Genomic DNA, 13,328 nt, shown 5'->3' on the forward strand with positions numbered 1-13,328 from the left:
CTAATGAACAGCCCTCAGGCAAACTCAGTTATTTCCTAAGTATACATTCCAAAAAGTAGAATTGTTGGGTCAAAGGGTATATACATTTTTAAAGCTAGTACCATCAAGATACTCTCCCAGAGCCATCTACCCTCCTACAGTAGTATGTTAGGAAGTCTCCACTTTCTGTCAACTTTGCCAACTTGGGTATTCTCATTTGTTAAAAAAGAAATCTTTGCCAACTTGATGGGGGGAGGGCGATGTTATCCTGTAGTTCCCTTAATTTGCATGTATTTGATTATTAATATGATTGGGATTTTTAAGAATGTTTACTGCTAAATTGCATTCCTTCCTGAATTAACTCCCGATATCCTTGCTAGCTTTTAATTTACATATCTTTCTTTGTCTCTTTAATTTGTGAGATATCTAACATTCATCTCTTTTATCTATAATGCATAACACAGTTGCTGACAAATATAGGCATAACATAAACTTTTGCTGAACAAATAGATAAATCTTTTTATACGTAAGAGAATATGTCACATGTAATGACTATGTTCTCAGTTTGTCCATTTCCTTTTGATTTAATGACCCTCACCTTGACATGCAAAATTTTTCTTGTTGGGATGCCTGAGTCACTCAGCATTTAAATGTCTGTCTTTGGCTCAGGGTGTGATCCCGAGGTCCTGAGATTGAGTCCCACATCGGGCTCCCCACAGGGCTTGCTTTTCCCTCTGCCTATGTCTCTGCCATTCTTTCTGTGCCTCTCATGATTAAATAAATAAAATCTTAAGAAAAAAATTTTTTCTTGTTATGTAATCATAGATTTATGCTTGATGGTTGCCTTGGGGTCAAGGTTAGCAAGGTTCCAGATTATAATAATAATATTTTGAAATGTGTAGATTTTTAATAAAAAATATCTAATTCAAATGTTTTAGTTTATAATAAGAAATTAGCTATCTAACTTTTTTTTTTTTTGATGCTTAACTAGCTCATCCAATACCACTTGCTAAACATTCCATCTTTTCCACATTGACTGAGATGGCTCCTCACCTATATACATGTTTAGGTATTTATACTATTCATGTGTACAAAACCTGTTTATTTTTTAATGTTCTCCTCCGTTGAATAACATTTCTATATGTTCCTCCAAAGCCCCATATTCTTCTAATTACTGAAACTTAAAATAGGTTTTAAGTCTGGTAGGGCATGGCCCTCTCATTTTTCAAATTGAGGGGTCCTATTTTAGCACCTTTATTTTTCCAGGTGAACTCTTGTAAAGTTTCCCCAAACATTTTGTTGGTACTTTGATTGGCATTGTGTTAAATTTATTCATTAATTGACATCTTTACGATATTAAATCTTCCCACCTCTCCACCAGCTGGAAGTATTTTGTCCTTCCTCTGAACTCCCTTAGCACTTTATACCTTTTTAAAAATCACTTTCTACACTATACCCACCCAATTTTTCAAACCTGAAACCTGAGAGGCATCTCCTCCCCTCCTTTCCCCAACTTTCACCCCATCCAATCAATCATCAAGTGCTGCCAATGCTACCTCCTAGATTCCATCCCCTTCTGCCTTTCCCCACTACCAGTACTCTGGTCCAAGTTGCCATCATTTCTGGCTGGGGCCACCATACTGGCCTCCAACCGACCTCCTTGAATCCACCCTGGCTTCCAAGTCATTCTCTACAAGTCAGCCAGAACAATCTTTTAAAAGGCAAATCTGATCATGGCACTCCTCAGCTTTAAAATATTCCAATAGCTCCCCATGGCACCTGGGGTAGAGCCAATCAAGCAGGTCCCAACTCTCTCTTCCAGCTTGAGGCCAACCTCTCTTTAACTCATTCTTTCTACCCTGTTCATAGTAGCCATCATATATGTCCCATGTTCTTTCTCACCCCAAGGTCTTTGTATATTCTGTTTCTTGTGTTTGGACTGTTCTTAGCCTTCCCCGTTATCTCAGTTTAAGAGGGTTCAATTTCCCAAGTGTATTTTCCCAGCATCCTATACAGCTGCTTTTTAGTACTCAGCACATTTGTAATTACTTTTTCAAGTTTCCACGGTAATAACCCTGATAGCAAAAGTTTTCATGGTAGCAATCCTGATAAGTAATCATAAAAAATTATTAATAATAAATATTTTTGAATACTAAGATACAGTCGTTTTCTATCCCCAGTGCTTACACAAAGAGGGTGTTCTAGGGCTTCTATTAGTTTGTGACAGCAAGTTGTTAAATTTTCAGAAATTTTGTGAGCCAGTTGGTGTCATACTGGTAGCTTGAAATCAACCATTGTCAGAGTATTTGCACCATGGAAATCAGCAAACACTACCAACCCTACCGCTCCTTTCCCACCACTTTTCCCCGGAGAGCCAATTGTTAAACCTTCACCAGCACACCGTTGTTTGCATGCACAGTATTATTTAGTCTCACCACAGCTTTGTGAGATAGGTAGCCCATTTTATAGATGGGGAGACTAAGAAGTTAAATCACTTACACAAGATTTAAGAACTAGAGGCATCCAGGAAGCCCAAACCTAGAGCATACATAGTTCATCTTCACACCACTATACCATAATGAAGGAAGGATCCTGCCGGTCGGACTTACCTACAGTATCCCCAGCATACAGCACAGTGCTGAATATAGTGAGCATGCTCAATCAATATTTGCTTCATGAACGAGTCAATAAAATTTTAGCACATCAGGAAAACAGAGCTATTTGCTGATAATAATTGCTAAATAAAAGACACTAGGCAGTATGGCCAAAGACTTGAGTCCTTGTTCTGACTCCACCTTGAATTCAGTGGGCAATTTGTGAACAAGTCACTTCTGCCTGGGTCTCGGTTCTCACATCTGCAAAAGGAGTAGTATGACCAGGTGGTCTTCAACATCTCATCATCTCTATAATTCTTTAAATTTACAAGTAACCTAATATCTATTTTTTCATGGTTATGTGGGCTCTCCTTTTAGCAGACACTTTGTTTCCAAACACTATGGATCATGGCCTCATCTATTCTGTCTGGAAAATTCCTACTTTGCTTTAGAAATGTCACTCTAGGGATGCCTGAGTGGCTGGCTCAGTGGTTGAGCGTCTGCCTTTGGGTCAGGGCGTGACCCCAGGATCTAGGATTGAGTCCCACATCAGGCTCCCTGTGAGGAGCCTGCTTCTCCCTCTGCCTATGCCTCTGCCTCTGTGTGTGTGTGTCTCTCATGAATAAATAAATAAATCTTTCTAAAAAAATAAGAAATGTAAGTCTATTGTCACATCCTCTGGAAAGCCTTCACTGATTCCCTAAAGTCAGCCACTCTCTGCTCAGTGCTCCTTGCATTGATACCTCTTATGGGACTTAACCCAATTATCAAGATCCCCTTCTAGAACTGTAGGCTGCTAGAGGCATACTGAAATTACTGATTTTGTGCCTTGAGCATAATGTAGAGCTGATGTGTGTTCAATGAATATATGAAGTACACTGATACCTGGGCCCTGCCCTCAGAGATTCAGAACTCCTTAGTCTGGGGCCCAGGTGTCCGTGATTTAAAGTACAGCCAAAGGTGAGGACCTCTGCTTCAGAGAGTTTTCACATCTGTATACATGTGTGTGCATATGCACACAGCACCAGGCTCTACACATCCATAGCCTCGCTGAGTATCGATATCTTTCATTATTTCAGAAGAGAGCTGAGGATTGGTTGCAACATGATTGTTGTTTGTCCTACTTGTCCCCTCACAGGCCAGATGGTCATCCATATACAGCGGGTAGACTAGAGAAAACAGATACCAGGTCCCTAGATGTGGAAAGCATCCCAAAATGAGACCCATTCCTCACCCAACTTGGGGAACAGCCCACACTCCTGCTTTCCTCTTGCCCTTTCCTCTTGACTCCTTCTCAGTCACCTTCATAGGCTCCTTCTGTCACTCTGAGCCCTACATGTTGGTGCTCCCAAGGCACCATCTTGAAACTTCTTCCATCCTGTAGCTCCACTCTCTTCTGGGGCCATCTCATCCAGCCCTGTGGCTTGAAATCCTGTCTGGATCCTAGCTGCTCCCTTGTTCCACATCCTCAGTGTCTTCCCCTCCAAGTGCTTGCCCTACCTGCCTTTCCTACCTCATCTCCCATCATTCTCCTTCCCACCAGTGCCACTCCAGCTAGAAGTATTCATGCTGTTCCATGATGATGCCAGGCTTATTCCCACCTCTCTATCTGTAATCTGTTCTCTGCCTGGGACACTCACCCCCAATTCATTGACAGCCAAATACTGTTCTAGAGAACACCGGTGACCGACACAGAAACACACACAGCCTCAAAGAATTCCAGGCACAGAAGGAAAGCAATGTAAATGGAGAGGAGAGAAGGTCAGGAAGATATGGAGGCAGGGGGACAGATTTCCACACCTGTGATACGGGTCTCCACACAATGTTCCTTCCTCACCTTCCTGACCACCCTACCCAAAGCCCTCCCTCATTTTCTGTTCTTTACCTATTACTGTTGAAATTATATCATCTCTATTCTGTGTTGTCTGTCTTCCTCTCTAGAAAGTAAGTTCTAGTAAGATGAGGGATTTTATCTTGCCCATTTCTATACCTCAAAACCTAGAGCTATGCCAGCCCATGGTACTAGGAATGTAATAAATACTTATTTAAATGAATGAATAAACTATATCCATTTGGAAACTAGAGCAGTAAATATTTTATTGTTGCTGCAATAGCATCTTCCATAGAAACACACACATACACATACTAACAGAGCAAAGATGCACTTATCTCAAGAGAAAAAATTCAAAGGTGAAATTTTAAATAAGTATACCTAAAAATTACCCTTCTCTATCTACTCCTCATTGATATCTAACCAGACATTTACACATAAATATGAAGAGGAGGTTGGATCCAAATGTGAAAAGACACTAAAAAATGTTATTAGAATTTTACAATGTACCTGATATATTTTCTAGGTTTATATATTTCTTTCTCTATACCCCTTGTTTTCTCCCTCAAAATACAATGGCCTAGTTGAACCTCCTGCTTCAGTCATTCCCCCGACTAACTCAGTCTTTATATCAATAACATTTGTGTTTCTTATGATAACCCCTTTGACTTATTCTTCTTTGCATGGGAACACTTAATATTGCCTTACAAATCAAGTCTAAATTCCCATACAAGGCTTTGGTTCCTTCCTTCTTTTTTTCTTTTTTTTTTTTTTCATTTTTAAAAGTTGTGGTAAAATACACAAACAAAATTTACCATCTGAAGCCATTTCTAAGCGTACAGTTCAGTACATTCACTTTGTGCCACCGGTCCCCAGAACTTCTCTCATAAAACTAAAGCACTAAACCCATTAAACATCCACTCCAATTCTCCCTCCCCAACACCTGATTACCACCATTTTATGTTCCATCTCTGAATTTGGCCATTCTAGGTACCATACAGGGCTTTTAAGCTGTTTTATGTTTTCCTTCCCTCCCCTTCCTAGCTCATGTGGGCTAAGTTCTGGTCTAGGTTCTACCTGAGTGCATTGCTACAGCTGTAAACTAGCCCTCTCTCCTCCAGACACCTGCTCATCTTACCCACTGGGCCCTGGCACATGAGATTCTCATAGTTGGAACATTCTTCCTTTCTTCTCTGTCTATTCAAATCTTCCCCACCCTTAAAAACAGTCTTTGATTTCTATCTTCTCCTTGAAACCTCTTCCCCCTATTCTGGTCCACACTAAACTCTTGTCTTCTTAGAACTTAATTTCCAGTCATTGGAAAAAACAAACATTTTGAATATTCTAATTCCCCAGCTGTTCTGTGCAATATACCATCACCTCATCCAAAAAATTTCTACATTTCCAAGTAAGAATGATGTCTCATAAGTCATTGTAGCTTCCACCGAGAAAAAGTAGATATTCAACAAATTTTAAACAAATATTCAGCAAATTTCAACAAATATTGAAATAATAGATAATTCCTACTTTTATAAAATTTTAAAATAATTTGAATCACTCTGCAGCACAATTGGGCAATTTTGACAAATTCTTTTCAAGAAAATTTAGTCAGAGGCAGCAACTCGGTCCAATTTTTTATCTGATCGCTTAGATAAAAATCTGTTTTAGCATGGTTCTAGCCGAGTCAAATTTATGAAGATGTGCTCATTAAATGAGCTCCCATGATCATTCCCCAAATGGTTTAGAAATTTAAATTTCTAAACATAAAATAAAATTTAAAAGCAAGTCTACACTTCCCCATTCAATACCTATCACCCAGTCCACTCTTCCCACACCAGTAAAAAGACCTAGAAAAGGTAAAATCATTATAAAGTGGAGACACTGGGAACTAGAGTAAAGGTGAACCAGAAGCCCATCTCCCTTGGATCATTTTCTCACCCACCTGTATAAATGAACCTCCCTGGAGCTCCTTTGCAGAACTGTTTGGATTTATAAGATAATGTCACCTCCACTACTCCGGGGATGTGCCGGGGAGGAGTCTGCACTCTGATGGCATGAGGAGTGATTAGCTGAGGAATGAACAGGCAGGGAAATAAAATACTTGTTATACAAATGATCCCCGAGGATACAGAGAACAGGAGTATCTCCCACAATGACCTCCCAGAACAAACTGGCTATACTCCCATTGCCCCAAACACTCCAAATGCCCTTCCCTGTATCTCGCATGTTTCTACCCTGGAATTTCCTCACCACTTAACCTGTCTGGATCCTTGCTTTCCCACCAGCCTAGCTTAAGACTTTCCCACCTCAGGGGCCCATCTCTGGATTCACTTCCTCCCTGCTTTCTACATTGCTACTCTCTCATGTCATGACTTGGCAATTTCCATATCCAACCTAGCAGTGTCACTTGTCTTTTTGTAATATCTTGTTGGTTTTCTCATTATGAAAGTGGAACATATCCACATTAGAAAATTAGGAAATTATAGAAAAATATGAAGAAAAATATTAGCATTGCATAACCTGGAGACAGCCACTGTTAATCTTTGGTGTGCTTCCAGGACTTTTCTATGGATGGGTATTATATAATCAGATTTTATATCCATAGACACTCGTCCTGATTTTTTTTTTCAGTTAGCATTATAGCGTAAATACTATCCCTTCTCCTGTGTCATTAGAACTTTTTTAAGACCTAATTTTTAATGGTGGAATTGAACCATTCCTATTATTTACTATTTAGGCTATTCTAATTTTTCACAATGATAAACAATGTTGCAATAAATATTTACCTTTTTAAGGGATCCATGCCTACAATAAGTGTGGTTTACATGTCTCTTAATTCTTGGTGCCATGCTCATAGTAGGTACTTAGTAAGGTGCATTCATGCTACTGATGTTCCAGGAATTACATTTCCCCAAATCAAAATCATCTTTGGGCCAAAGAAAATCGGGGAAGCAAGTTGTCCGTGCCTACCTCACTCCATACAAGCATGGTCCCAAACACCACTTGGAGGCCATCAAAGAAGTTGTCTCCAATGATGATAACCATGGCTCCTCCTGTGGTCCAGCCTTCGCTTGGGCTAATGGCTTTGATGCAGGGGGTAGCTAAGAAGATAGAAAAGAAAAAGTCAGGACTGTCCTTTGATGGTTGAAATCTGGAGTTTTGGGGATTGGCTGCTCTTGAAAGCTGTTGGTTATTCCAAGTTCAAGTTGAGCTTTGCTGACTTGCCATCATTCCCTAATTGGTTGCTGGTTTTCACCAGGTCATTAAAGCCTAATGAGTTGACCACTATGTATGAAAACGTGGAACACTTAGCTAATTGTGCAAAGGGTGTTTTTAAAACCCTGTTGTTTTTCCCCATATTTTTATAAGTTGATCACACTGGAAATGTGTAAATCCCTTTTCTCTCCCCACCTCCTCTGCCCCAAGATGTTAAGATTTACAAGGGCTGCTAATGTGCTAGAGAGAAGGAGAAAGTAAAATCTATCACAGTGGAGGGTTTTTTTTCAGTTCTATCAAGAGACAATTTCTAATCACTTTCCTAACTTTGTAGGATGTATTTCCCCTCCTCCCTTCTTCCATATGTTCAAGGCCTCTGGACTTTACATCCCAACAGGAACCCAATATGGTTTTCAGGCCATAACTAAAGTCAATCCATCACTCCATTTCCAAAGTTGACAGGGTCAAAGGTGGAGGAGAACTTTGGCAGGACTCCAAAAACATGAGCCCCCTTTGAACAGCCAGTCAATCACATCCAATCAGTCAAAAGAAACTGGATGGGTTCCTAGTTCTGAACCCTGGGATTTTCTTCTCTCCTTTCAGTGCCCACTGTGGGAGAATTAACACCACTCCAAATTCTTTACTGATTCAATCATTTTCTTTCAGTTCATTAATTCCTATTTAAATTGATACAAGACACATTTTGAGGGCCATGTTGGGGTGGGGGCTGGTCGGCAGTATACAGCAAAACATCACACTACAATAGTAGCCTCGGTCAGCCTTTCACCCTACATTATAAAGCCTTAGTACCCCAATGAGTCGGGGAGTGTGAAAGATGGAATTCACCGAGGTATTTGTCAGTTATCTTCCTTGATATGCTTTAATTTTTTGGACAACTTGAAGTTGAACAGTTACCAGTATTTCTGACGACTTTAATGCACATAGAAAACTACCCGGAGCAGATCATGGTTTCTTCTTGTCCAAGCAAACAAAAATCAATTAGTGTCAATTTCATTCCACACATTGTTTTGTTTTGCCCACAATCTGTTTAAGGGCACATCTGACACTTATTCATACATGTCTGGCACCGTAATGTTCCTGTTTAACTAAGATGTCATAGGCCTACGTTTGCCTGAAATGCCCGTCTAGCAAAAAGAAAAACACAGAACTGGATGGCAGAGACGGTGAGGCACGGGGGCCTGAATGTCGGCTGGGAGGCGTGCGGCCTTCAACAGAACAGGCAGGAGTCAGCACTTACAACTTCCCTTAAAACCCACATGATCTTGTGTGCTTTCTTCACTTGCACTCAGACAACATTTGTTTTGTTTTGTTTTTTTAAAGATTTTATTTATTCATGAGAGACTCAGAGAGAGGCAGAGACACAGGCAGAGGGAGAAGCAGGCTCCCTGTGGGGAACCTGATGCGGGACTCGATCCCGGCACCCCAGGATCACGACCTGAGCCGAAGTCAGATGCTCAACCTCGGAGCCACCCAGGGGCCCCTCAGACATCAATTTAAAATTCAAACCAGGACAATGACAGAGACCTTGACTTATCAGCCCTCCCAGACTGCTCCCAGCCCTACCTTCTGACGGGTCCAGCCTTCTTGCTCGCCGTCCATGCTTAGAGTTGTTATGAACAAACATGTTGTCAGAAACAGCCAGCACGTGTCCATCCACATTCACCGTTGTTGACAACACAACCTGAATATTTGAAGTAAAAGTGGGGTTGGGGGAGGGGTGGAGTTAGTTGTTCATAAAGTAGCAAAAGTCGCAGTGTACTGTTTTGCCAGACTCCCCTATGGCTTGATGAGAGACAGAACAGAGTCTGGGGCCAGGGCCATGCCCTCGGCATCTCAGCCGGTCATCCTCCCCCTGTGATTATGGCAGAGCTTCCTGGAAAAAAAGAGGCCACCCTTCACTCAGGTGCTGGTACGTATTTGTATTCAAACCATGCCCAGGTGATGAGATGGGGAACCTGGCCATCTGCCGACTGGTTCTAAAACCCTCACTCTCTACCACAGGACCTTGGTCACCCTGAGGAGCCGACTGTGTGCACTCAGGAAGTGAAGATCTCACCACCAGCTGGGAGGTCATCTCCCCCAGCTCAAGAATGGGTTCTCACACTTCAGCCGTGTGCGAGAGTAATGCTGGGCCCACGGATGCTGCCTGAGGAGTTGTTTGTGGTCACCCCACTCACTAGAGAGCGGTGGCAGAGATGCCCCGGTTTTTGGTGAGGAGATGAAGTTGCTGGAATTCAGTGTTGAAAATGTAGGGCATTTAGTCTCTAAGCAGAGGAAGGGAAGAGATGAGTGTGGAATAGTGGAACACAGATTAGGAGTCAGAACTAAAGTTAACACACCTGCTGTTTTGTGACCTTGTAACCTGGGACAAATTACCTCACCTTTTCTAATCTCCATTCCTCTCATCTGTAAAACATAAACGACAATACCTCTCTCGGGGCTCAATAAATAATGTAAGGATGAAATGAGATGCTGCAAGGAAAGAGTTAGGTGCAGGGCCTGGCACGTGCCAAATTGGGATGAGTTCCACCCTAATTGCCTCACCTCGGCCTTGTTTTGCCTGTCAGTAGGACAGGTGACAATACTCAGTGAGCCCCTCCCGTTGTGCAGCTCTAAGGGAGGCTCTAGAAAGGTAGACACACGGGCTGGGTACCAAAAATTATAAGGCACCCCCAAAGAGCTCACTTTCTGGGGTGGGAATGGGGAGAAACATGGCTAACACATCAAACAAATAGCATGCAAAAGGAAATCAAATTAAATTCTATGTGTGCGCTGTAGGTCAGGGGTACGGAAGATGTTCAAAGAGGCAGAGGTCAGTTAAGCTCAGAGCAGTTGGAAAAGAGTAGCTGAGGTGGGTGGACTTGAGTGCGCCCACTATCTACTTCACCCAGGAGGATGGGCCATCCTAGATCTAAAAATGACTCTTCGCCTCTATTCCCAAATTAAACTTGCTGATATTATATGCATAATTTTTCTGTCAGCCCTTCCTTCCTTATTAAATGAAGGGTGGGAGGGTGGGAGAGACCTTGGCCCTGCTTATCTCTAATGTGAAGGATTATTCATTCGTATATTCATTCATTAAATGGCACATGCGATTTTCTACTATGAGTAATTTCAAGCAAACAAAGTAAACAGAACAGTATAATAAATCCTTCCTTTTTTTTTTTTTTAGGTGAAGTTTACATACATTGAAATGCACAAATCTTAGCTGCACAATGTTGTCAGATGCATGCAGGGAAGACATGCCATGTCAGGGCATGGAACATTTCCATCTCCCCAGAAAGTTATCTTGTGTCCCTTCTTGGTCAATCTGACCCACTACCTAACCGTCACCCAAGGAAACCCTTCCGAATGTATTTTTACCTTCAGAGGTGTCTTAGATGGTATCTTTTAAATTTTTTTAATATGTATTTTAATATAATAGGGGTTCAAGAGAAAGCATGAGTCCCCAAAAGATTTCACCTAACCTAGTCCCAGGGGCATGACAGATGCAGACAAGAATTTTCCACGGAATAAGTGGGCTTCAGTCATTCATCCCAAAAGCATTCACTGAGCTCCTGCTACGTGTTGGGTATTACATCAGGCCCCGGAGATTCAAAGACGACAAAATGTGCTCCTAGTCGGCTATGAGTCTCTTCCACACTTCGGTTCATGAAACTACTATGGGTTCGGTGTCCCTGCCTTTCCATGACATCAAAAGGAACTTAAAGGAACCTCAGTTGTCATTCAGAAAACTATGGTCAACAGCCCACAAGTCAGGGATGCAGCCTATCTAGCTCCAGATCTGTTTTCAATTGTGCCCATGTCAACATGTTTAAGAGTCTGGGGAAAGTCCTTCCAGAAAGTTCCTATTGTATGGTGGCCACCGAAAGGTGTAGACATCCATCACTCGCCACGAGTGCATGGAGATGCAGGTTCTTATCAGAGCAAGCACAAGATGGCATCATAGTCAAAGAGAGGGAGAAGCCAAGGCTCCTGGCATGGAGTTAAGATGAACATATACTTCTGCATATACTTCCCCCCGCTGAAAATAACAGGAGAAGGTGGGGAAAAAAGAGCAATCAGACCACTTTTACAAATCGTGTGTGTGAACGGATTGACATAGCTGCCATCTCTGCGAAAACCCAAAGCAAGAGGAGGCTTCAGGCTTCAGTTGCTGATGAGCTGTGCGAGGCCCAGTGAGGGGAGCCCCAGTCTGTCTGAGGATTCTGTGGGTATAGAGAGTGTTCTCTCGGAGGCCGCTTGACTTCATCCCACAAACTCCTTGTCATACTGTATTTTAGTGCTCCTCATGCATTCCTGCCACAAAATATGGGGCTTTCTCGAGCCAGCTGATTTCATCATTGTCCATTTGGGTGGAGTGAGATTTGGTTCCAAAGTGAACGTTTCCCGAATGACATACCCTGATGGTTCAGATGCACTTCATTATTTTCTATTAACAATGGAAATAAATTTTAATCTCTTGCTGGCTAGCTCTGGCCTCTCATGACAGCAAGGGAATTAACCTGAATTATTTCAGTGTCTGCAAAATTTATTACAAGATTTTAAATTATGTCCAAATGTATGTGCGTGTGTGCGTGTGTGTGTGTGTGTGTATAGACACAAGGCAAGTTCTCGTTTTTAATATTCCAACTATCTTACACTGTGGGGCATCTAGAAGAGCCTGCCGATTAAACTGCTTTGGGAAAATGTAGAGGATTTAATCTTCCACCCCCCCTTGTGAAACCCAACATGTTTGCTGGTTGTTCTTATACGTGTGCGCACACACGCACACAAATATTGACTTTTACATACATTCACTCTCCTTCTGGAGGAAAACGAACTTCGTTATGGAGGTGAAGATACGTTTGGTACATTCAAAGCTTCGAATTTAACTTCCTTCACTATTTTCTGATGAACGATGACAACACTGATATTATTCTATTCAGACAAGTTAAAGTTTCTGAATGTTTGGGGACTAAAGGAAGTGGAATGTGCATTCCAGCATCGTCTCACTCCCAGGCCTTCCCCTTCCACAAGCCAACTTCTTTCCCCTAGTGAGTATTTCCTGGGTCACGAAGGCTGACCTTTTCCATCTGGAATCAATCAGTCAACCCCTGACAACTTCCTGAAACACCTCACTCCATTTCCTGTTCTCCCCCCTTCTCTCTTTCCCCCTGGTTTGCTTCACTCTTCAAAACTGCAGGCCACAGCAGCTTAATGTTAGAGGGTCAGACACAGTTAGACTCCAAAACACTACACAAGGACACCTTTGACCTTCAAAAATCTTTACATCTTAGCTAAACAAATCAAGGTCAACATTTCTTACCATTACCTTGTTAACTATTTGTATGCATCTTTGCCAACGATCTTCTGATCATATAACCATCAATACCACTTGTTCTCCTAAGCTCATAAACGGATCTGTTTTCCAAGTAGCAAGTTTAGTCTTGACAAAGGGTACCGTTTGGAAGTAGCCAAAACTAAAAGTCACGAGCATTATAACAAACATATGGAGAATCTTGCCTACAAAGGAACTTCTATGTCTCATCAGTGTCTCCTATCACCTTAACCTGATACCTTGTCTTTTCTAAAGCTGTCAGGCTTTCTTGGCACTGCCATTCTGCTGGCACGGCCCAAAAGAATGCCAATTAAGAATACAGATGTCCATAATTTGTGTGGGATGGACCTCCAGTTTGTGCTGCTGA

At 41.9% G+C, this 13,328-nt stretch overlaps 1 protein-coding gene across 3 annotated transcripts in view; it reads right to left on the bottom strand.

The window, feature by feature from the left end:
• EBF2 (EBF transcription factor 2) overlaps positions 1-13,328 on the bottom strand; it is a 192,420-nt gene that overhangs the window by 33,853 nt on the left and 145,239 nt on the right. For all 3 annotated transcript variants that reach the window (XM_041767594.1, XM_041767595.1, XM_041767596.1), the window contains exons 8-10: positions 9,205-9,322; positions 7,375-7,505; positions 6,347-6,473 (exon numbers count right to left, since the gene is read on the bottom strand). In XM_041767594.1, coding sequence (XP_041623528.1) covers positions 6,347-6,473; positions 7,375-7,505; positions 9,205-9,322 — 376 coding nt within the window. The remainder of the gene's footprint in view (positions 1-6,346; positions 6,474-7,374; positions 7,506-9,204; positions 9,323-13,328) is intronic.

Source organism: Vulpes lagopus, chromosome 8 (genome assembly GCF_018345385.1).
Source record: "Vulpes lagopus strain Blue_001 chromosome 8, ASM1834538v1, whole genome shotgun sequence".
Taxonomy (NCBI): domain Eukaryota; kingdom Metazoa; phylum Chordata; class Mammalia; order Carnivora; family Canidae; genus Vulpes; species Vulpes lagopus.